General features: G+C 38.3%; 1 protein-coding gene across 1 annotated transcript in view; it reads left to right on the forward strand.

The window, feature by feature from the left end:
- LOC135651886 (uncharacterized) overlaps positions 1–19,949 on the forward strand; it is a 60,671-nt gene extending 40,722 nt beyond the window's left edge. Inside the window, exons 17-22 of the mRNA XM_065172463.1 lie at positions 3,619–3,702; positions 4,768–4,885; positions 4,962–5,051; positions 6,561–6,626; positions 6,716–6,811; positions 19,600–19,949. Of these exons, the coding sequence (XP_065028535.1) occupies positions 3,619–3,702; positions 4,768–4,885; positions 4,962–5,051; positions 6,561–6,626; positions 6,716–6,811; positions 19,600–19,719 (574 nt within the window). The 3' untranslated portion in view covers positions 19,720–19,949. The remainder of the gene's footprint in view (positions 1–3,618; positions 3,703–4,767; positions 4,886–4,961; positions 5,052–6,560; positions 6,627–6,715; positions 6,812–19,599) is intronic.
- Positions 19,950–24,579: the final 4,630 nt, after the last annotated feature.

Below are 24,579 nucleotides of genomic sequence, written 5' to 3' on the forward strand. Positions count from 1 at the left end.
TTTGTTAGGGGCTATCAACCAAGGATTGAAATATCATACCGTATCGGAGTTTCGACATTCGCTCGTTACGGTACGATACTATATACCGAGCGGTATACCGTCGATATATATATATATATATATATATATATATATATATATATATATATATATATATATATATATATATATATATATATATATATATATAATATAATAAAATAATTTTCGGCGACGTTGCCTCTCTTCTCCCCATGCGGGGCGATGCCGTAGAAAAACGAGGCGACGTCACCTCTCTCTCTCTCTCTCTCTCTATATATATATATATATATATATATATATATATATTTATATATAAAATTTAAAAAAAAAAGTGTGACGTCACATATATATATATATATATATAATATTGTTCGGTAGCGAGCAGTCCGTGTATTGGTCTACTGACGGGCCGGTATGTACCATCTGGTACGAGCAGTATTATTAGAAATTAAAGACCTTGCTATCAACACATGAAGATTGGTGGATTATTTCATATTCTAACAAGTAGGAACCGAGAATGGTATTAAAGTATTTTCTACTATCAGTTCTCAAAACTTGAATTTTTTGCTTGGAATTGATTTTGGATCTTGGTATTAAAATTCTTGAAAGTTTTTTTAGCATTAGAATTTTTATTTTAAGCAGTAAACTCAATATACTCTTGTATGGTCATCAATAAATGTTATAAACTACTTGGTTCCAAAAAAATTGGTCACTTAGTAGGACCCCAAATGTCAGTATGCATAAGACTAAATGGTTTGGATTCTTTGTAAGGACAAGAAGGAAAAACAGTGTGATGGTATTTAGCAAATTGACTAATTTCACATTGAAATAGAGAACTAATATTGTTTCTGAACAATGAAGGAAAAAACTTTTGCAGATAAGGAAAGCTTGGGTGGCCTAGTCTATAGTGCCACAACATTATTTCACTACTAGTTGTAGTGTTACTATTTATTGTCAACTGAGCTTGTCTATTCCAAGTAGTGTCCTCTTCAAGATAATAAAGTCCTTTACTCTCTTTAGCACTGCCAATCATCTTCCTTGAATAGAGGTCCTAAAATTCATAATGAGAAGGAAAGAATTTAGCAACACAATGCAAATCCTTTGTGAGTTTGCTAATAGACAACAAGTTACAAGACGAAATGGGAAATGAAGCACAGAATATAATACAAAGGAATCTGAAATTGCAATTGTCCCTTTTCCTACTATAGAAGAAAGTGATCCATCAGTAATTTTTATTTTAGATTTTCTAGGACAAGGTGTGTAGGAGGAAAACAAGTATGAAAGGCTAGTCATATGGCCTGTTGCACCTGAATCTATGATCCAAAAAGCTTTAAGACCAAAAGAAGCAGACAAAGCTATGAAACAATTACCGTTCTTGGCCAAAGAGCAAGATGATGAAGGAGAAGGATTAGGATCTTAGGATAAAATCACATCATACTTTGCATTTGTCATATCCCTTACATTGATTACATTGCATAGCATTAGCAGAAGAATTAATTTCAGTTGTCATAATAAGTGCATAATTTTTTGCAACCACAGATGGAGTGGAAGATCTCATCATGACTTGTCTTCTGCTTTCCTCTCTCCTAACGTTGGATAATATAGCTTGGAGAGATGGTAATGGATCCCTCCCCAGTATCCGTCCGTGAACTTCATCTAGTTATTTGCTTAAACCTGTCAAAAATTGAAAGGTTTGATCCCTCTCAAGAATTTTCATGTATCAAGTACTATCAGCAGCAGATGACCACTCAAAAACATAAAAAATATCAAGCTCTTACCACAGTGTGTTCAAGGTATTAAAAAATTTTGTAACACTGGTATTACCTTGTTTAAGCTCTCTGATCTTATTTGTAATCTCAAATATTTGGGTTGAATTCCCCATATCTAAATATGTCTCGACTACAACAGCCCATAATTCCTTTGCTGTTGGTAAAAGCATATATGTTTGGCCAATTTTTGATTCCATAGAGTTTATCAACCATGATATAATCATGGAATTTTTAGAATCTCATACTTCGAACTTGGGATCATCCTCTACAGGTGTCATTGTTGATCTTGTCAAATAGCTGATCTTTCCTCTTTCTTGAATATACAACTTTATGGACCAAGACCAACGAAGAAAGTTCTGTCCATTGAGTTTATGCATCATAATCAGCAAGGATGGATTGTCACCTAAGTTGCTTATTGGAGATGGAAGCATTGGTTTCATCTTCTCTCCTCCATACATAGTAGTGTAGGTTCCTCACAAGCAAATAAAGAAGAAGAAATAGTTGGGGCTCATCTGGAGAGTGGCAGAATAAAGGAAAAGACTTTCAGTAATTAAGGTTGAAAGAAAGAAGAAAAACTATTCTTATAGGAACCCAACTTTGATACCATGAACACAAGAGAATATAATTTTTCTCATTTATTAATATTTTCTGTATACAAAGGAAGATATATATAGGCTAATTACAACTTGTGCAACTAAGGAAATTGATTCTATACAATATTTCATTCTAATTCATTTCCTATAATATGGGTTGATTTGATACTGGTTGAGTAGCCCAAAATATGGGAAAGTTTCCCTTAATTATGGGATTATAAAATCCCTTAATTATTGGAATTAGAATCCCTTAATCATGGGATTTTATGCGGTATATATATTAGTTGGTGTGAGTTTGTTATAAACAATGATTATTTTTATTTGGATATCTTTTCTATTAGGTCTTTGGGATTGGAACTGAACTCCCATCTTACTTGGTAGAGAAGGAGGATTGGATTCCCTATGATTGGGATTTGCAATCCAATTATCGCCAATTAAACACTAGAATTGAAATCACACAATCTGATTACCATTCTATGGATCAAATCCCACAAAACATGTCCAATCAACAAAATTAATGTTGTGGCTGAGAATTTCAAACCCAAGTCAGTAGTAAAAAGTTATCAAGTTATCATGTCCTGAATTTTGACTTGATATGGAGTGATTAAAGGTACAAGTTGTGATAGAAATAGCTCATCAATTAGTCTCTTCTTAGTTTGTAACTTCCTAATCAATCTTGTAGACAAATAAAGTCTCAAGTGAATAACTAAACTGCTGAAGATAAATTGTTGGATTCAATTGCTTGATAAATATCCAACTTCATGGAAACTGTTGATTGTTTAAGACAATAATATTATGTAATAGCAAGATATAGAGTAGTCTTCTTCTTGCCTGGCTTTAAGCACCAAGGAATTTCTTCACTGGTTCATAGATGTTCCATCGGATCTGCTTATCATGTCAAGTTCTGTTAAAAATCCTTGGGAATTTGGTTGTGTTCGTGAAGGACATGTCCATATATCATATCCTTAAAGAAACTGATAAAATTATTGGCAAAACCAGTTGGGTGCATCATGACCATGTGAGGAAATCAGGATTGCATGTGCTCAAAATGCGGCCTGGAAATCCTATTATGTTGAGTTAATGTTTTCTTTGCAGTTTGTCATAGTTCCATAATCATTATATTTCAACTTCTAAATTTTTTGCATAATGTATCTCTTCAGCTTGTACTATACTGTGGCATTATTTTTTAAATTAAATATAATGCAACTGGACCATGCCTTTTGTTTACTATGCAGTTGTTCTGAGGGGACATTGAAGTTTAAAGTCAGTAGGTTTGGCGCTGGCTATTTTATTGGGTGCAATCAACATCCAAGATGCAAGTATGTAATGATTTCTTTTCATTACTTTTGTTGGCCTAAGTTCTACAGTAGAGATGTATACATGATTTATTTTTCTTTCTGATCTTGCTAGTTTAGCCTCCATTAACAGTGTTGTGAGTTTCTTTAAGATATCCTTTATGTAGGTTAATTCATATTGTTTATGGAAATTGAGTTGGAAAGCATATGATGGTGTTTTTTACAATTCAATGAGAAGGAATAGACAGAATCTTGTTCCGTGATTCAACATCTAGTTCTTCTTTGTAGATTTAGAAAATGGACACCATGATAGAATTTCGCATAATGTTATTAGATTTTTGTTGTTAATACCCTTAAGAACGAATATATATAGGTGCAAAATGAATTGACTTTTGCAAGAATCAAGCTATGCAAAAAATGAAAAGGAACAGTATTGTACTAATGGTAAATTAAAAAGTGAAGATATGATTGGTATCTTTAGGTTCTTCAGCTGCTGTCTATTTGCCTCATGTACAAGATGTTAGGGAAGCAGCTATTTAGAAAGTTTTACAATTATGTGTAATGTGTAGCATATTCAGTGTTGAACCTTCTCTTAAATAGCATTCTTTTTTATACTTTAGATGATAGGAAATTAAGGGACTTGTACAGATACAACGATACATAAAACGAAACAGAGAACAAAGTGGGAAAACAATGATGGTACATGCTGATCCAGAAAAGACAAGCCCTCAATGCAATTGACAGAAATACAATGATGTTAGTTTCTTATTAGCATATGCCATTGCGATTGATGTGGATTTAATATGTTGCTCCTTTGTTTTGAGAATGAGAGTTGTTATTTTCTCTGATCTGTGTTCAGAGACCTCAATGTCTTTTGTTTGTAGAGAATAATTCCCTGATTATCTCTGTTTGTTTCTTTGAAGAAAAAGATATTTTTTGTTTCTAGAATTAATGTTCTTAGTTATTGCTGACAATTAAATTTTTATGTGTGTGTATCTCTTACTTTCAAATTTAACAAGCCACTTCTAAAGGTTCTCTTCTTATTCATTGAACAGCTAGATTTCAGTTAATTTACATTTCATGTCACAGGTATATTGCAAGCACATTATTCAGTGACAATGACGAGGTTGGTACTACGGATAATTCAGAGAAGTCCTTTCCAATTCCATCAAAGTTGCTTGGCTTAAATCCTGGTTCTAGTGAAAAGGTACCAGTCCTAATATTTTACATCTTGATCCTTGACATTTGCTGTTTTACTAATGCTTAAGCCTGTTTCTCAATAGATTTATCTAAAGAAAGGTCCTTATGGATACTATGTGCAATTGGGTGAGGACAGGCAGGGTTTCGTGCCAAAAAGAGCTTCTCTCTCTGAGGTTCGTTACTAATTACTGTGAGTTCTGCATTAATATATTCTTTTAAGCAATTGTATGTGGTTTTGTTATCAGTCAATACATTATCTAATCTGATTCCTTAGAACTAATGGTCTGGATCAATCCCAATTTGATGTGTCTCGTGTTGTCTTCCATCTTTGGGCACAACCACAGATGCGCACCTCAATCCTTTGACACAATCGAGGATCTTAGCCTGCTGGATGCAATGTCAGAAAATAGGCCCTACGGATTTGTGTGATATTGGATTATTCAAAAGTAATATTTTTTAGTTTCTTTGATCAAGACCTGATACTGGACCATTGAAGTTAATATGTCAAAAAATTTCATTTATAAAAGATTTAATAATTAATTTATTAACTTATACAAATTACAGAATGAACCTATCATATATTTAAGAAATAGTTACATTTTGGATAGCAAGAAAGAAGTTATAAAATTCTGGCATCGGCGTAGAATCTTATTCAATGAGTATGTACAACCAATATGGTTACAGTATGTATTGGAAATTGGAATGCTGATAAGAGTACATAAGTATGGTTTAATATGTTAAGACCAACCAGCACTGTTACACTGGAACAATATGATCATTATGGGCTGATGATAAAGGATACTCGGTACGATATTTTGAGGCGAGGATTAAGTTTTGTTGTGTATCATGTGTCACTTGATAATTCTGGGCTGGTAGGAATTGATACTTGCTGGTTTCATAGTTCTGGTGTGTCATATTTTTTCCTTATTATTTTGAAGGGCCAAGTTGCCTAATCTGGTCCCGGAAATGGTACCTTTTTCACATTGGGAAAGGGGTTCCCTTAGAATCCTGCTGCCTTCTGCAACCTCATGGAGAGGAAGGAAAAGGGAAGAAGATGCTTGGAGACAGGTAGATAGGGTTTGTAGGGTTTAAAGGTCAGTTTTGATTATTTTTTCTCTTTTGTTTTACTGTACTGGAAACAAAGCAGTTGAGTGGGGCAAAATGGCATGAAATGCGCTGTTCTGGTGGTGGTCTGATACACCCAATGTTGCCGGAACTTCAGATCTTGGTTAGAGGAATGTTGACATTATGCTTGTGCTAGCTTTTTACTTGCCTTGTTATGTTGATGAATTTCATATCCATTTGATTGTATGAAATGAGAAACATGACTCTCCAAGGTACTTCATGCCACTACATAATAAGGGAATTCTTCAGGAGTAAAAATTTTTTTTCCCTAACACTTGAGTTTGTTTATGGTTAGCTCACTTATAATTGGTATCAATTGCTCAATTGACCTAAAAGTTATAGGTGATTTTTGCTGATTTAGATTTATATTAGATTCTGTTCTACCCACTTATGGGGGAAACTTTTAGCACACTATTGTTGTGAAATTAGATTCATGAATTCTCTTTTCTTGTACTTTTAGCAGTCTTAATTTTGGTAATTGCAACATAAACATTTAATTAAGACCCTGAAAATAAATATATTTGAATCAAGAAGCTGATGGAATTGATGTATTTTAGGTGAAAGATGTTGAGGCTCTTACATTAGAGGATGCTATTCAGCTGCTTCAGTATCCCATAACTTTGGTAAACTTTTGATCCAAATTTTCTCAGTCATTGCTTCTTTGTGTTCTACCCATTTTATCAGTTCTGAATTGGAAATATTTCGAAAATAGGGAAACCATCCGGAGGACAATCATCCTGTTGTGTTGACCTATTCCAAGTTTGGATATTCAATTAGACATCGGCGGACTATTGCCCCGGTGCCAAAGGTATGTTCAATTCTATTAGATGTTGTATTTCTTGGTAAAATTTGCAAGTCTAATTACAGCTTCCTAAAACTGATAACAGTTTTGTAACCACTAGATGATCAAGGATTGACAATTTATGTTGCCCTACCTGTAATCAAGGGCATTTGATATAGAAACAGGATTATGGTATTATTGGGTGTATAGACTGCAGGCAGTAAGTTGGCTACATATATTACCATGGAGTATTATAAGGTGTTGTACCCTTGGCACATGCCATGCAATTTACAAAGCAAAATTTATAGGTGCCAATGTCAGTGGATTGGATGATATGCTCACTTTGCAGTCCAAAAAATTTTATGTGATGTCAGTAATTCACTGATATGGTGCTTATTGCAGTGAAACACAAGCCTGTTTTCATGGTGATAAATCCAGTACTAGTACTTGTTGGCAGTGTTTGCAAAGGCACTGGGTCTAATAGGTGCCAAGGTTTCAAAATAGGTGCTAGAAGCTTGCTTAGGCACTCATCATATAAAAATTATAAAAAATATAATTAAGGATAAGGATAATCATTAGAAAAAATTTCAATCAGACATGAGTTTTATATCAAATAGGTGGAAGGTAGTCTGATGGTGCCTAGAAGGCTATTAAGATCAATATATTTGGGTTGTTTTTTCACTATGTAACAAAGACTGCTACCAAACAGGGTAGTGGTAATCATTTTTGATCTGATTGTACTTGTTAGCATCAATGGCAACGATCTAGTAACATGCTGAATCGGGAGGCCAGTGGAGACAACAGCTAAAGAGTGCTTCAAATTGGAAATAGCAAGAAGAAAAGGGAGATGCCATACCATGCTGTCTCTAGTGGTAGATGGAGAAGCTGTAGCAGGTAGAGGAAACAAAGAGGGCAATGGAGAGCCAGTGTCGAACAACAAATGTGGTAGAGTTCGATGGAGTGTGGCCTCGGGTGATACTAGTGTGATGCAGAATGGGGGGGGGGGGGGTGTAGTAATATAGAATTCGAAAGAAAACCGATAGTACAGTTTGTCGAATAGAGATGGAGCAAACTAACGAAGCAACTTTGATAAAAAACAAAAAGTAGCTCACCACCAAGTTTAAAATCACAATGGGATACAGAAAGTTCACCACCCAACAAAAATTAAACAAGGATACAAAACTAGAAAATAAAAGACTCACCACTCAAGGACGCATCCAAGAGATACAGAGTTTATGGGAGTACTCTAAGAGAGCTTCTGCCAAAATATCATCAGTTTCTAAAGTCTTTTCTAAGCCCTAAACACTAAAATAAATACTAGTGCATGAAACAACCCTTTATGCATAGGAAATTTCGAAATTAAGTGTTTTACAACTGCTAATCAACTCCTTTAATGCATTCCTTAACCATGAAAAAAAACACCTTGAAACAGCTTTATCTTTATGCAGGAAATATGCTGATGAGCTGTCTTATCTGAGTGGGCTGAGTTGAAAATTATGAGGCAATATTATTAGCTGAAAAAATATCATATCATCAGCAAGGTCCATATGAGTAGATTGTAGTAAATTAGACACTCTCATGTCAATCTTCCCTAGTTGAAAAAGAATTGTCCGTAAGTCCTTGTTTGTTTCGTCAACATGATTGTGAAAAGGACTTAAATCAGCAACATTAAATGTTGGGAACACTCCGTAATTTTCAGGTAGCTCAATCTTATAAGCGTTTTTACCAATTCTCTTAAGTACTTTGAATGAACCATCAGTTTTTGGTTTCAATTTTTCAAATTTGCCTGGTGGAAACCTCTCCTTTCTTAGATGAATCTAAGACCAAATCACTAACATTAAACTCCATATGTTTTCTGTGTTTGTTGGCAGCTTCCATGTACCTCTCATTTTGCCTTTCTATATTTACGTTAACACCCTCTTGTAGCTTATTTATTTGTTTTACTCTCTCATCAGCATCTCCACTAAATTGTTTAGTTGACGAATGAGGGACGAAGTCCAAAGGACCAGCAGGATTAGCACCATAAACAACCTCAAAAGGACTCTTAGCAATACAATGATGCATAGAACGATTATAGGCAAACTCAATTTGTGAAAGAATGAGATCTCACTGCTTAATATTCTTGCCAACATAACTTCTAAGCAAATTTTTCAAGCTTCTATTCATTACCTCAGTTTGCCCATCAGTTTGTGGATGATGCGAGCTGCTGAAATTCAAAGAAGTACCCAGCTTCCTCCAAAGAGTTCTCCAAAAATGACTAAGAAATTTTGAATCTCGATCAGACACCATAGTTTTTGGAATACCATGCAATTTAACAATCTCTTTAAAATACAAATCAGCAATATGAGATGCACTATTCGATTTATTGCAGGGAACAAAGTGAGACATTTTTGAAAATCTATCAACAACAACCATGATAGAATCCTTGTTCCTTTGAGTTTTTGACAGTCCCAAAATGAAATCAAGACTCACATCTTCCCATGGAGCATTTGGCACAGACAATGGAGTGTACAATCCAGAATTTTGACTTCTTCTTTTTGCCAAATGACACACTCGGCATTGCTTTATGTGTCTCTCCACATCTCTAAACATCTTTGGCCAATAGAAGTTTGATTGAACAAGGGTTGGAGTCTTGTCTCTACCGAAATGTCTATCCAAAACACCACCGTGAGCTTCAGCTAGAATTACTTGTCTCAAAGAATAAGATGGAACACATAAAGCATTAGCTCGAAAAGAAAACCATCAAAGATAAAAAATTGTTGTAAGGAACCTGATTTGCAATTCTGCCATATTAAGTCGAAATCCACATCATTCTCATAAAGATCTTTGAATGTTTCAAATCCAACCACTTTAACTTTCATTGCTGATAATAAAGAATGCTTTCTGCTCAATGCGTCAGCAACTACATTTTGAACACCAGATTTGTGTTTGATTGTAAAATTATAAGATTGTAAAAACTCCACCTAAGCTGCATGCCTCTTGTTTAGCTTGTGCTGGTGATTAATGAACTTTAATGCCTCATGATCAGAATATAGGACAAATGACTTGACCAGAAGATATTGACTCTAATGAGATAAAGCTTGATAAATAGCATAAAACTCCTTGTCATAGGTAGAATATTTCTTTCTCGTATCATTCAACTTTTCACTAAAAAATGCAATTGGCTTTCTATCTTGACTCAAAACAGCACCAATTCCCACTTTAGATGCATCACATTTAACCTCAAATACATTGTCAAAATTTGGTAGAACTAAGATAGAAGCTTCGGTTACCTTTCTTTTTAAAAGCTCAAAAGCGTCATTAGCCTTATTAGTCCATTTGAATTTATTAGATTTTAGACATTCGGTGATTGGAGCGATAATAGAGCTGAAACTCTTGATGAATCTTCTATAAAAAGAAGTTAAGCCATGGAAACTCCTCACATCATATAATAAGTAGGTATTTGCCAATTGAGAATAGCTTCTACCTTATTTTGATCCATCATGATTCATTCTTTTGAAACAACATATCCCAAAAACACAATACTAGATGTAAAGAAATCACACTTCGTTAGATTAGCATAAAGCTTTTGTTGCCTCAAAATAAGAAAGATTTTTTTCAAATGATTCATATGCTCCTCTTCGCTCTTGCTGTACACCAATATATCATCAAAGTAAACTACAACAAATATTCCAATGCATGGCTTAAGTATGTGATTCATAAATCTCATGAAAATGCTAGGAGCATTAGATAGCCCAAATGGCATAACCAACCATTCATACAAGCCTTCTCTAGTTTTAAATGTTGTTTTCCACTCATCTTCGGGCCTCATTCTTATTTGGTGATAGCTACTCCTCAAATCAATTTTAGAGAAAATAAAAACACCACACAATTGATCAAGTAAATCGTCTAACTTTGGAATAGGAAAACGATAGTCTACTGTGATTTTGTTGATGGTGCGACTGTCCACGCACATTCTCTAAGAACCATCATTCTTAGGCACCAACAAGGCGGGAACTGCACAAGGACTCATGCTCTCTTGAATTAACCCATTTTTCACCAATTCATCAACTTGCTTTTAAAGTTCTTCATGCTCCTTGGGACTCATTCTGTATGTTGTTTTATTAGGTAGAATAGCCCCCGGAATAAGATCAATGTGATGCTGGATGTCTCTCAAAGGTGGATGGCCATGTGGAATCTCTTTCGGTATAACATCTTGAAATTCCTCTAGGATTGGTTTCATGATTGTCGGTGTCTCCTTATGTTGTTCATTCTCCTCTACTACCACTAGAGCCCTAACATGACCACCCTTTTCTAATTCTCCTTTGCATTCACCATAGGACATAAAAGCACTAACTTCCGCCTTTGGTGCGCTGATTTCGGAAGGTTGTAATGGAACTAAGATAATATTTTTTTCATTCACCTTAAAAGAATAAGTATGTTTGTAGCCGTCATACAATACCCTTCTATCATAATGCTAAGGTCTTCCCAACAGCAAATGACAAGTATCCATAGGAGCAACATCACACCATACTTCGTCCTTATAATCAAGGTTCGCAATACCGTTCCGTACCGGAGTTTCGACCTGGGCTCGGTATCGGTACGGTACAGTATACCGCTCGGTACACCCAGGTGTACCGAGCGGTAGATTCAGGCGTGCCGAGCACTGTAGTACTGCTACAGTGTCGGAACGGTAACATATGGTCTGCGTACCGAAAGTCTGGCGGACCGGTACGTACCGCCCGTACCGGGCGGTACGGACCGGTACTGCAAACCATGCTTATAATACTTGCCAATAGAAAATGAAACTAAATATATTTTAGTTACCTTGATGTCATTTCCTTTTTGCAACCAACATAATTGGTATGGATGTGGATGAGGGATTGTATCCAACTTTAGCTTTTGCACCATCTCCAAAGATATCACGTTTTCAAAGTTGTCGCTGTCGATGATCACCAAGCAAGGGATTGTATTCAACTTTAGCTTTTGCACCATCTCCAAAGATATCACGTTTTCAAAGTTGTCGCTGTCGATGATCACCAAGCAAGGGATTGTATTCAACTTTAGCTTCTGCACCATCTCCAAAGATACCACGTTTTCAAAGTTGCCGCTGTCAATGATCACCAAGCACACCTTGCCAAGAGAAGTGCATTTAGTGTGAAACACGTTTTTTCTTACTCAACTTTCATCCTCGGCCACATAGGATACTTGTAAGCTACGTTGCAATACAATAGACAAACCATGGTCAGCATAAGTAATCTCTTCCTTATTATCATTGTATTTTGGTTCGTCATCGGCTTTATCTTCTCCTCCACCCCTATGATTTTCAACCAAAGTTACAATCCTCCTGTTTGGACAATCTGAAGCAATATGCTCAAAACCATGACATTTGAAGCATTTTTGGCCACTTGGGGTAGAAGAGTTAGGTGTTTTTTTTACTGCCAGCAGATTCATCACCCTTTTCTTGCACCTTCGAAATCACCTTACTTTGGATAGTAGGCTTTGAACTTCCTCCTTTTGTATATCCTTCTTTTGAACCATATCGATAACTCTTTTCAAACTTCTGTTGATTTTCAACTTTGAATGCCAGCTTGCTCACATCATTTAAAGACCAATATGGTTGTAGTTGAACCACTTTAGCAATCTCCTCCTAAGTATCTTGCAATTGTTTGCTCTTCCGGTTCCACTAGCTCTTCTTTTAACATCATATTATCAAATTCTACAGTGTACTCCATACTAAGATCTTTTTGCTTGAAATAATGGATTTTGAGAAAGATATCTTGCTTATAATTATGAGATAAATATTTTCTCTTCAGCTTCCTTTTCATTTTTTCCCATGTCACGATTTTACTCTTCCCCTCACGGTCTCTCTGTTTCTTCATATTTTCCCACCAAAAAGATTGATTCCGTCTGAGTTTGAGTGTCACAAGTTTGACCTTCTTTTGTTCTGGTGGTTCATGAAAATCGAAAATTCTTTCTACTGTATTAAGTCAATCGATAAAGTTATCAACATTTATTTTACCTTCAAATTCTGTAATCTCCAATCTTGGGTTATATTTATTCTGCCACTCGTCTTGGACTCCATGCCTTGCGTGAAATCTTCTCGACTCCCTTGGATGAGGAGGTGTATCATCATCAGAAGTAAATTCATGGACATCATTTTCATGCTGGTTGTGTCTACTTCGAAGTTCTTCAATTATTTCATTTTTTTTCTTGCATACTACGTAGCAATCTTCGTAGCTGCAGCCTCAACGATTCAGCATCATCTTCATGGTCATTACCTTCACCAACTATATCTTTTCCATTCCGCCTTGCCATGATCTATAACCTTTAGCTCTGATACCAAACTGATACCAGTATGATGCAGAATGGGGGGGTGGGGGGGGGGGGGTGTAGTAGAATAGAATTTGAAAGAAAATCGATAGTACAGTTTGTCGAATAAAGAAGGAGCGAACTAACGAAGCAACTTTGATAAAAAACGAAAAGTAGCTCACCACCAAGTTGAAAATTACAATGGGATACAGAAAGTTCACCACCCAACATAGATTAAACTAGGATACAGAACTAGAAAATAAAAGACTCATCACTCAAGGACGCATCCAAGAGATACAGAGTTTATGGGAGTACTCCAAGAGAGCTTCTGCCAAAATATCATTAGTTTTTAAAGTCCTTTCTAAGTCCTAAACACCAAAATAAATGCTAGTGCATGAAACAACACTTCATGCATAGGAAATTTTGAAATTAAGTGTTTTACAACTGTTAACCAACTCCTTTAATACATTCCTTAATCATGAAGAAAAGCACTTTGAAACAGCTTTACCTTTGTGCAGGGAATATGCTGATGAGTTGTCTTATCTGAGTGGGCTGAGTTGAAGATTATGAGGCAATATTATTGGCTGAAAAAAATATCATATCATCAGCAAGGTCCATATGAACAGATTGTAGCAAATTAGATACTCCCATGTCATCGGGTTGCTCACATATGATGCTCTATGATGGAAAATAGAGGCAGAGAAAGGTGGAGAAGAGATAGGCATATGAGAGCAAAGGTGGGTGCGATCTGATTGCTCGGTCTAGCACAACTAGGCTAGGGCGGCTTGGCGATGGAGAAGCAACCGTCAATGAATAGGCGGCAAGCTAGTAGTAGTTATGGTTTAAATATTGTCGTAGGGAGGGGAATGCGTCAAGGGTGGGGGTGATTGGGAGAGAACATAATAAACCAGCCTTAATCAATTGAGCAAACCAAGACATGATTCTGGTTTCAATTAAGCTCAAGTTGGGCTCTTTGAGTCAAACTCAGGTCTAACAAATTTGATGTATGTTGCACTCACTATGCCTGGGTTCGCTTGGGCGAACCCAAGCAAAGGTGCCTCGCTCAACTAGGTTTGAGGCGCTTGGGCCTTGCCTTAGCTCGCCCGAGCACCTAGGTGAGCACTTGGTAAGTGCTTGTTGGATCATATTGTGGTTTGTATCTTGTTAATGAATTTACAATATTTACAATCATGGCTAGCTTTATCTTGAAGCATACAGTGATTTGAATGTCAAGCTTCGAGGCATAAATAATTGTTAGAGCAGTTTTTGCTTGTCTGAGCTAGAAGCTACTTCGGATCCAACTTGGTTCCCTTCCCGAGTCGGTCTCAAGGTGAACTCCTTTGAGAGTTATTCGAATCCTACAAAGACTACATTGGAGCACTATCGACAATACTCCTCTAATGCTTAGGTCAATCAACAAGTTGGACAGGTCGAATGTATATGTTCAGTGGTCTATAACATACTTGGGAGACCTTTTATAGTGGTTGCTTAAAACCGTTACGTATGTTCATTACATGGCTCGTGCGATCGTGGGGACGTTAAACTTGGTCGTAACCACCATTAGCTTGCACTGAACCCAAGGTACGTAACTCTTCAACACATGGCACTGATTGGGCACGGCTAGCTAATTCCATTTTATAGGGCGTTGGATTTGTTCGCATGATGCCAAGGTGGTGTCGTGGTGTTTGCCACGTGGAGCTAGGGTGTCGGCCACAAGAGTTGGTGTTTCGGTCACGTGACGTCATCGTGTCTACCACGTGGAGTCGAGGTGTCGATCACGGGAGTCGGCGTGTCAACCACATGGCGTCGTGGTGTTTGCTACGTGGAGTTGACATGTCAACCATGTGGCGTCATCATGTCTGCCACATGGAGTTGAGGTGTTAGCCACAGGAGTCGGCATGTCAGCCATGTGGCTTCATTGTGTTTGCCACATCATTTTCCTATAACACATGCTCCCTCACTTCTCAAGCTGGGGAGTGTAGTGAGATCAGGTTGGGAAGAAGCGCTTGGTGGGTCGACTAGGCCAGGTGCAAAGGTGCACGGTGGGCCAACTAGGCCAATTAATATAGAGAACGATGAGCCAATTGGGTTGGGCGTGGCGGCGCACAATGGGTCGATTGGGTCGGGTGCAGTGGCAAAGGTGGAACAATTGGGCCGAGCGTGGTGGCGCACTATGGGCTGACTAGAGCAGGCGTGGCGATGTATGGTGGTGTGCATAACATGCCTCCTTCAGCGGGCAAGTAGATTTGGGCATGATTTGACAACTGGTCATGCTTCGTAATCACTGTGATTGGGTCAACGTGGCGAGATCTCAGTCCCACATGTGGCAATCGTGTGGATTCTGATAGTTCGACAAGATTGTAATGATGATCTGAATGACCTTTAGGTTGTCTAGATATTGTTGTAGGTTATGCAAGGATTTTGTAGAAAAACCTCGAGAATTGAAGGCCATTAATATATGCATTGATAAGGATAAAGGGAGTTAGGTCTGCGACCAAATGTACTTCCTCAATAAATCTCCTTGTGTAGCTTTCCAACTATTATTTTTCTTCTTGTCGTATGTCATAAAGAGAATTAGTTGTCCTTTTTAGGAGTCTATAGTTGACAAAATTGAGTTTGAATTCTCTCGCCTGTTGACTAAAGGATGAAATCAACTCAGGAGGGAGTTTAGCGAACCACGCCCACGCCACGCCCCTTAGTGTCACGGGGAAAGTTCGACACATGAGGAAGTCTATGGTACCATAAAGTGTCATTTGGTAGTTGAATGGTGTGATGTGTTTCGAGGGTCAGACTTCCCATTATACAAGCCTAGAGTGGGTAATCGAAAGCCTTGCAGAATCGGTTCGTCATTTATATCTTTCACAAAGGGGGATTGTAATTACGACTTCACTTCTGGTTGCTTCCCCTGTTTTTCTGCCTCCAAATATCTTCGAGTCTTTAATCCATCTTGTTGAGGTGATCACGAACTTAGGCCAAGATATCTTTGACTATACGATCGATTTGTTTTGAATTTCTGGCTCCAATGATTTGGAGCCCGAATCGGTGAAGGAAAATGCACTTCTAGTGGAAGATTGGTTGGGCGTGATTCCGTTGCTAGGCTCTAGGTAGGGGTGGGTGGTGAAATTGGAGCTAGGAAGTGGGAATAGTAGAGTGAATGGAGCTGTTGGTGCTTGTTGGGTTAATTGGGCTAATTGAGGTATGGAACTATGGTTTGGACTATTCCTGTTAAAACCTACACTTGTTGAACTAGAGTGTGCAAGTTTTAAGTTGGAATGTTCATTGTTGTGGGTCTTGGTTATGCCATTTGTTGGGGTGGGAGTGGCTAGTTGAAGGCTGAGTCTTGGAAAAGTTGTCGAAAGAGATTAGGGTTAGGGATTTGGATAGGTGGATTGGGGCTGGTCGTCACCCTAAGTTGTCGCTGATCGGGGATCATTGATACTATGGGGGTTCGGCAAGGGGGCATTCGACGTTGTCGAACTTATCCCATTCGGGCTCAAGTCCTCAGGATTCAACCAAGATGGCCCTACAAGGTTCCCTTGGGACATCCTAGTTGGCCCTTCTAGCGCCAGCTTAAGTTGCTTTAGATCGAACCTGGTTCCCTTTCTGAGCCGGTCTCAAGGTGAACTCCTTTGAGAGTCATCCAAATCCTATAAAGACTACGTCGGGGTTCTCCCGATAATGTCCCTCCAATGCTTAAGTCAATCAATAAGTCAGATAGGTTAGATGTATACGTTTAATGGCTTGTGATGTACTTGGGAGCCCATCTTTTATAGTGGTTGTTCGGAGTTGTTATGTCCATTCATTACGTGGCTTGTGTGATTATGGGGGTGTTAAACCCGATTGTAACTGCTAGTAAACCACGCCATACATAACTCTTCAATACGTGGCATTGATCAGGCACGGTTAGCTAATTCTATTTTACGGGGCATTGGACTTGTTTGTATGATGCCAAGGCGGTGTCGTGGTGTTTTCTACGTGGAGCCAGTGAACCGTACGGGATTCGAGTTCGACGATCCGTCGACTCTATATCACCTTTTGAATGGAAGTTTTGGCGGAGGAGAGAACTATCATAGAAAGGCAGCGTAAAACTGAAAGAAAATAACCTCTATTGCTTGTAAAGCTAAACGTTTTGATTACAAGACATAAAGCAACGAAATTAGAAGTACGAAACATGACTAATAGGCATGTAGGGCACAGGTTGTCTTTGGATAGCACCTGGGTTCGATAACAAGCAACAAGTGTTGGGGACTTCTTATAGCAGCTAGATGAAGCCTTGATGCAAGGTTTTGGCTGTTGGAACTTGAGGAAGAAGTCTGCAATTGGAAGGATGGGCAGCACCTCGCAAAACTCCTCCCTTTAGATGGTAGCACACCCCTTGTCTTATAGGGTGAGGGCTGCCCCAAGTCCTTAGGATTTAAGGGCTTTCCTTGTAGGGCACGCATAGCTAGTACTTTCCTTGTAAGGTCGTTGTAACCCCCTTGCTTGGTGGCTATCCCTATTTGAGTGAGAGGTGCCCTAATCCGACTGCTATTAGGACTTGGATTGAGGTGAGTGGGCTACTGGGACTTGGGCTTTAGTTGGCCAAATAGGGCTTTAAGTCTTCAAAGGGTCCTTGGATAGGGATCAATCAAACTTGTTGAATGGTGTTGAGATCGTCCCTGATCAAACAAGGTGTTAGCTGCAGGAGTCAGCATTTCAGCCACGTGGCGTCATCTCGTCTACCATTATGTCACGAACGGTCGTCGCACACTCGCAACAACTCCGTTCAACGAACCATTCGTCGCCCTCATCTACATGTACAGCTACTTGGCAGCCTGTTTTGCCTTGGTTTTGAGTCATTTTGCTTGTAAAAATGTAAGTTCGAACAAGCTGCAGCATTACAAAGCGACCGCTCACCGAATCGAGCAAAACAGCCCCAAAACAGCTCCGTTTTCATGTGCCACGGGCTGATTTCTGGAATCTGCCTTTGCTCACCAAATCGTCAGCCATCTCAGCCCCTTGGAACCCCCCGGGTGGCACAGGGCTAGATGGGGCTTCGGTATAGTACCGGGTGTTGAACACTCGGGAACTTGTTGTCGCGCCCGGGACTCGGTGAGCAGCTGTTTGTGGGCTTGCAGCTGTTCGTTCAACCTTCTAAAGCCCTTGTTTTCCCCCTCTCCCTCTTTTCTCTTGTGCACGCAAGGTGCTCGCTGAATTGCTTGTAAAGCTTCCCCTTTTCGCGAGACTTCGGGACTTGTTCGTTGCTCGTTCTTTCGAACTAATCAAGTTTCTCTTTTACAGGTCCTTCGGGACCTGCGAGAGGTTGCAAATGGGCTGATCTTTGCGGAGCAATATCGCAAGGGCGAAGCGCGACTTAGGCAACGCAAGCTAAGTTCGCGTCTTGGCCGCAAAGGTGCCTCACGCCTTAGGCAATTCCAGCTAAGGCCGTGACAATTAGGAGCCGAGGTGTCGGCCATTGGAGTTGGCGTGTTGGCCACATGGTGCCATGGTGTCGGCCATAGGAGTTGATGTGTCATCACGTGGCATCGTCGTGCCTGCCACATGGTGCCGAGGTGTCGGCCATGAGAGTCGGCGTGTCTGCCGCATGGAGCTGAGGTGTCGGTCACTGGAGTCAATGTGTCTGCCATGTCATTTTCCTATAACATAAACAAGTCACTTTAACTTCTAGTAGTCTAGAAAGCATGGAGATAACTTAAAAGGCTCCTTTTTTACTGTTAGTATGGTCCATGAAGGGTTGATGGAAGGTCATCTTAATAAGATATATAATGCCTGTAACAAGGTAGTGTTGTATGAATAGATTTGTGTCTGTGAACTATATTTCATCAAATCCTAGTAAAGATTGAAGTGTTCTTTCCTCTAATGCATGTTATTGCCCCACTTATTTCCGCCCATTAAGACATTTATTTGTGCAAAGGATAAATAGTGAAGATGGGATTTGATCCCATGCAATGATCTGGCATCTTCCCGTTAAGACAAACTGAGAAGCAAAATCAAATTTATTCTTTCTATATAAGCTAAGAACCTCAAAGACATTTGGTTTCATGGAGAACTGATTGTGATTTGCATTTGTACTTAAGAGGTGATTTTGTGCAATAAGTCGATGGTACAAATTTTATGTTTGGCCTATATTTTACCAACCAATTCCATGGACATCATGTGTAGTCACAGGGTTTTGCTGGTCATCAGTTGGCACAGGTTATGAATATATTCACATTCAGCACCTGACGGCATTGTGAGCATGCCACTTTGTGGACGATTTATATTTGTTTCTTTTCCCCTGTAGCAGCAGCACATTGCCTAGCCAGTTCAAATTTAGAAACTATCAAGTACTGTAAGATTTGTTGTTGTGTATGCCCAAATGTTTTGGTATATTAGTAATAACCGACATTCTTATAATTGTTTCTGTTAATATTTGTAACATTCAAAAGTAGATTTAACTGCATATTTATTCCCTCGTTTTTATTGTTTCCCTGGCCTTTTCGTTTAAGTGATCTTTTACAACTGGTTCTTTATCATTATTGCAGCGTTTAGACCCTAAGGAGATCACACTGGAAGTAGGTTTGAAGCTTTTGGTGAGCAAGACTGCCAAACAATTTGGTCGTAGGAAAGGCAAGTCTAAGACTGAAGAAGCCTTGTGGGAGTAACCATAAATCTTAATCGGCTACATTCGGAACAGCCTAATAGGCTAAAGTCTTTTGTTTAAGAACAACGTCTGGAACTCGAAAGAAATGCTAGCATTTGTGGAAGACGAATGATACATGTCTCCATCAACATCTGTGGGCTTAAGCTCTCTTAATTTCCATGTAGCAGCGGCCATTGAATGTCTTCTACTTGTCATTTTCATTAATGTAATGATAATGATTTTCCCCCGTGATTATGACATTTTGATCAGTTGTAATTCAGCTCGATTAGAGGTATTATTTAAAGCTGCATAATTTGTTATGCAGCTCTTCTGGAGGGTTTTTTTTTTTTTTTTTCTTTCTGTAATAGTTTCTTTAGGGACATAAGACTATGATTTTAAATTGTATTTTCATTACTAGAACAGAGTGGTGTTTTATGACAAAAAAAAAGATCTAAATATGTGGTTAATTGTTATTATTGTCACTATGAGCTTCAGTAATATTGAATAAAAAACTTTGAAATCAACATGGATAAGCTGGCTATCTTTATTACCAATTATGTAATTTTTGGTGTAATTTTATTCATTGCATCAAGAACGATATTCTAACTTAAATTTTTTCTTTACTCTATTGCTTCAAATAATGACCGCAATTGCCGTCTGTCGTTTGGCTGCATCAAGCATGGGGTGCTAGAAAATAGACAAGTTAAAGAAAACCGAAATAATAATAATATATGAACTCAGACAATTAACACGTCGGGTTATTGGCACGATCGTCTTAGTTCCTCATGCATGTGAATCTGAAATGGTCGATGATCACCAAATTTTTTGATCGTTATGAGCTCTGCAAGCCATCTCTAGTCTTGTGGATCACACACCCATAGTCTTCTAAATGTTTGTTCCAGTTAAGTTTTTCTCTTTCGGAAATAAACCTTAAATAAATAAATAAAATAAAATAAAAAGCATCGAACCGTGGTGATTCTATCAAAATTGGGCGGGTCATGAGCTCTATAGTTGAGTTTCCAAGGCAGGTGGCTAATTTAAACCGAATGCATTGTGTCTATCAAAACTCTAAGATCAGCTGATAATAGCTTTCGATTGAGATGCCATGGCCCTTCCGTAGTTCCATTTATTAAAAGTAATAATGGTCAATGCAATGCACAAAGACAGACCCATATTCTCACTCCGTGACTCTGCTTTGCCCCAGAACATACGAGATTGCGTGCTTTATAAAGTGAACATCCGATAACCAGCACTATATTGATAGTTATTTGAAAAAAAGAAAAAAGAGAAAGAATTCATACCACGATCCACTTGTCTCTGTTGAGATCATCGTTATTTTAAAAATGTATCCCACAAGGAAGAACTAAAAGATGCAGTCACAGTTTAACACGGTTTTACGGCCATGAGAGTTTCGTCAAAAGTTTGATGAAAATTTAGCAAATAACAGTGATACATTTTTGTCATTCCAAAGCAATGAGAAGGCAAGTAAATGTCCGACAGATAACTCGGGGAAGACATCTCAGCAAAGATGTAATAGTAGCGATCGGAAGACTAGAAAAAGCAAGTATAAAACCAGACAAAGTTGCGCATAATTTTATACCTCACAGATTTTAAATATTAGAACCATTTTATGGTAAACTCACTCTTCGAATAAAATTGCACTTGACATTCTTTTCAAATAACTTGAAAAGTTCTTTTTGTGTGTGTGTGTTTGGAAACAAAACTTTCCTTCGTGTGCTAATGTTTAACTAGTCGTGCTCATTTACAAACTAATTGTTATTAGGCTCACATAGTATTATAAGTACATTTGTAACCATTGGGGGGGGGGGGGGTTAAACTCAATCACTCGTCATGTGTCCATATACGATGAGGAATCATCAGTATAAATAAACCATTATGCAATGTTCCTCTCGTGATAATCTCATCATCTGATATTATTGAACAATCATTGTTCTGAAAAACTAATTTATATCCACTAATTATCAAATATGAAATAAAAAAATATTTTTTGATAATAGAATGAACAAAAATAACATGGATCCAATATAATAATAGCTCCACCAAGCAAATGTAGGGTGATTTCGCCAATAGCTTCTATAGCAACTTTTGCTCCATTGTCCATCTTAAGATCCATCTTGCCTCTCACCAATCTCCTAGGTCTTGCCAAAACCTACAATGAATTGCAAATGTGATAAGCACTATTGGTATCCAATACCCATATATTGTCATAAGAGTTTGACAAATTGAGACTGATCGTGAATGTACCTGAATCTTCTCTAAGCTTCTGTTTCGCCCTCTTTGTAAGGTACTCTTTGCAGTTCCTCTTCTAGTGCTCATCTTTGTTGTAGTAGAAGCACTGCCTTTGTCCTTTGTTGGGTTTTCTTAGCAACCTTTGCTTTACCCGATCTGCCCTTGCCCTTGCCTTTCTTAAGGGACTTTTCTGCCTTCTTTTTCTTTCTGGTCTCACTAGTATAGAGAGTTGGCTTCTCTTTCTTGTTAATGCTCTCTACCTCCCTCAACATATTGAGGAGCTCAAGGAGAGTCACCTCAAGCTTGTTCATATTAAAATTCATTATGAACTATGAAAAGGAATTTGGTAGAGACTGAAGCACAAGATCCATACAAAGGTTATCCTCTATGACCATTCTTAGACCTGTAAGTTTCTCTATCCACTCAATCATCTTTAGGACATGGTTCTGAACCAGTGTCCCCTTAGTCATCCTAGCGTAGAAGAGGCTCTTGGATATCTTATATCATTGAGTCATTCCCTGTTCCTCAAATAGTTTGCGGACATTTATGAGAATAGATCTGGCATCCATCTTTTCATACTGTCTTTGTAACTCAGGAGTCATAGAGCCCAACATGTAACATTGAGCAAGAGTTGAGTCATCTATGTACCTCATGTAGCGAGTGATCTCATTTTTGCTTACCCCTTCTTCGGGCATAGGCATCACTATATCAAGGATGTACGCGATTTTTTTTATCGTGAGAATAATTCTCAAATTATGGAGCTAATCTATATAATTCAGACTAGTGAGGTGGTTGACATCAAGTATGCCACATAAGGGGATTTGAAAACGATATTTTCTAAAAAAAAAAAGATACAATAAAAATAAATATCATGCAAATTTTGTAGTAAAATAAATAAATAAGATATGGACTTCTATTTTATTCTACTCCCACTATTTTTCTAGCAAGTCACGCGACACCTTTAGGGAAATCCAATCCTTTAGATCTATTTATCCTCAATCACTACGTATCTATAGTCTCTCATCTATCTAATATCCCAAAAACCATATACCAAGCATTGTGTTGCTAGGCCCATATAGTTTTTACACGAGTTTCACTTTAATCGGATTCTCCCAAAGAACTATTTCTCTCTCAATTCGAATGACTCTGGCCAGGGATTTGTTTGAGCAAGAACACATGGAATATTCCTCTCATAACACCGAGAGCGGATGATCCTATATCGACACTCAATAGCTCTCGTAAGGTTGGCTACCACTTCCGATGACCAGTTGTGCTAGATCTAGAACCTCCAGACTATAAGTCCGGTATTAAAGAGTGGAGTACTTATACAGGACATCATTGGTATCTCAAGTCTAAGGATCAAATACACCACTTGGACGACGAAATCATTATTTGACAAAAAAACATCATCGACCATCCAACATTCTGTGAGTGGATCAATCAGTGAACTCATTCTCCAATGAGCACCTGCACTGTATCCCTAGTGTCCCCACACGAGTAGCTATGAGACCAACTGCATCTATCATATAGACGGGTATACAATACACTAGTATGTCCAGTTATCTTGATATCACTCTCAAGTAACCCATGACTAAGATTATTTAGAATATATGTTTAAAAGCAAATCGGTCTCATTATTATGATATCATCACGATCTGATTTCCATTGCATAAATCCATGGACATCACAATATATTCATGCAATAGACAATTTAAAGTGATAAAATACTAAATAATAATAATAAGCAAAAAGAACTATATGAGAAGTTAACTGACTATGAGATATATTTAAAGCGCCAGGGTAAGTTGTTGAATCTTGTATTTTGATGATGAAACTAATTGATAAGTGTTTATGATTTGATCTACGTTTTGAGTGACGCTGGATGCTTCGATCAGGGAGAGACATTTAAAACAAGAAAAATCATGTTGGGCTAGAGAAATATGTCAGAAGATTGGACGTTGCACCGAAAGATCGGTCGATGTATCGATAGAAGGCTTCGGGCCATGGTTTCGGGCATCGGGCCAAGAAGAGCAGATATTGTGCTAAGGATATCGGAGTTACAGAGGTCAACTAGCCGATTGGGCAATAGGCCGCAAGAAAAGACGATGTGCCGAAGAATTGGACGAAGTGTCGATAGACCAATGACATGCTAGACAACATGATTCATGCTTAGTAATAATTGTTTAGATCGAAGTGTGTTTTACATGTGCAGGATTAACTACGATAGTAAGGAATAAAGCAAAATGATGTCCCAGAGTCAAGAATGTGATTTCGTTGGGAGTTCGAGAGTTTGTTGGAAGTCCGGACGTTCATCGGAAGTTCTGTTGGAACTGATCGAGAAGTCCAGGAGCTTGCCAAAGAAGCTCATCGGAACTCGCCAAGAAGATCGTTGTAAAGTCCAAGAGCTTACTGAGAGTCCGATCGATGTGTCGGTAAAAGGACTTCGTGCCATGAGTTCAAGCATCGGGTCGAAGAAGCAGACATTGCGCCAAGAAGATTGGAAGTTGCAGGAGATAATACGTTGATTGGGCAATATGCTGAAGGAGAGGACGATGAGCTGAAAGATCGGACGAAGCATCGTATTAACTAGTGACATGTCAAACAACATAGGATTCACGCTTGTAATCGATTG

Source organism: Musa acuminata, chromosome BXJ3-10 (genome assembly GCF_036884655.1).
Source record: "Musa acuminata AAA Group cultivar baxijiao chromosome BXJ3-10, Cavendish_Baxijiao_AAA, whole genome shotgun sequence".
Classification (NCBI taxonomy): domain Eukaryota; kingdom Viridiplantae; phylum Streptophyta; class Magnoliopsida; order Zingiberales; family Musaceae; genus Musa; species Musa acuminata.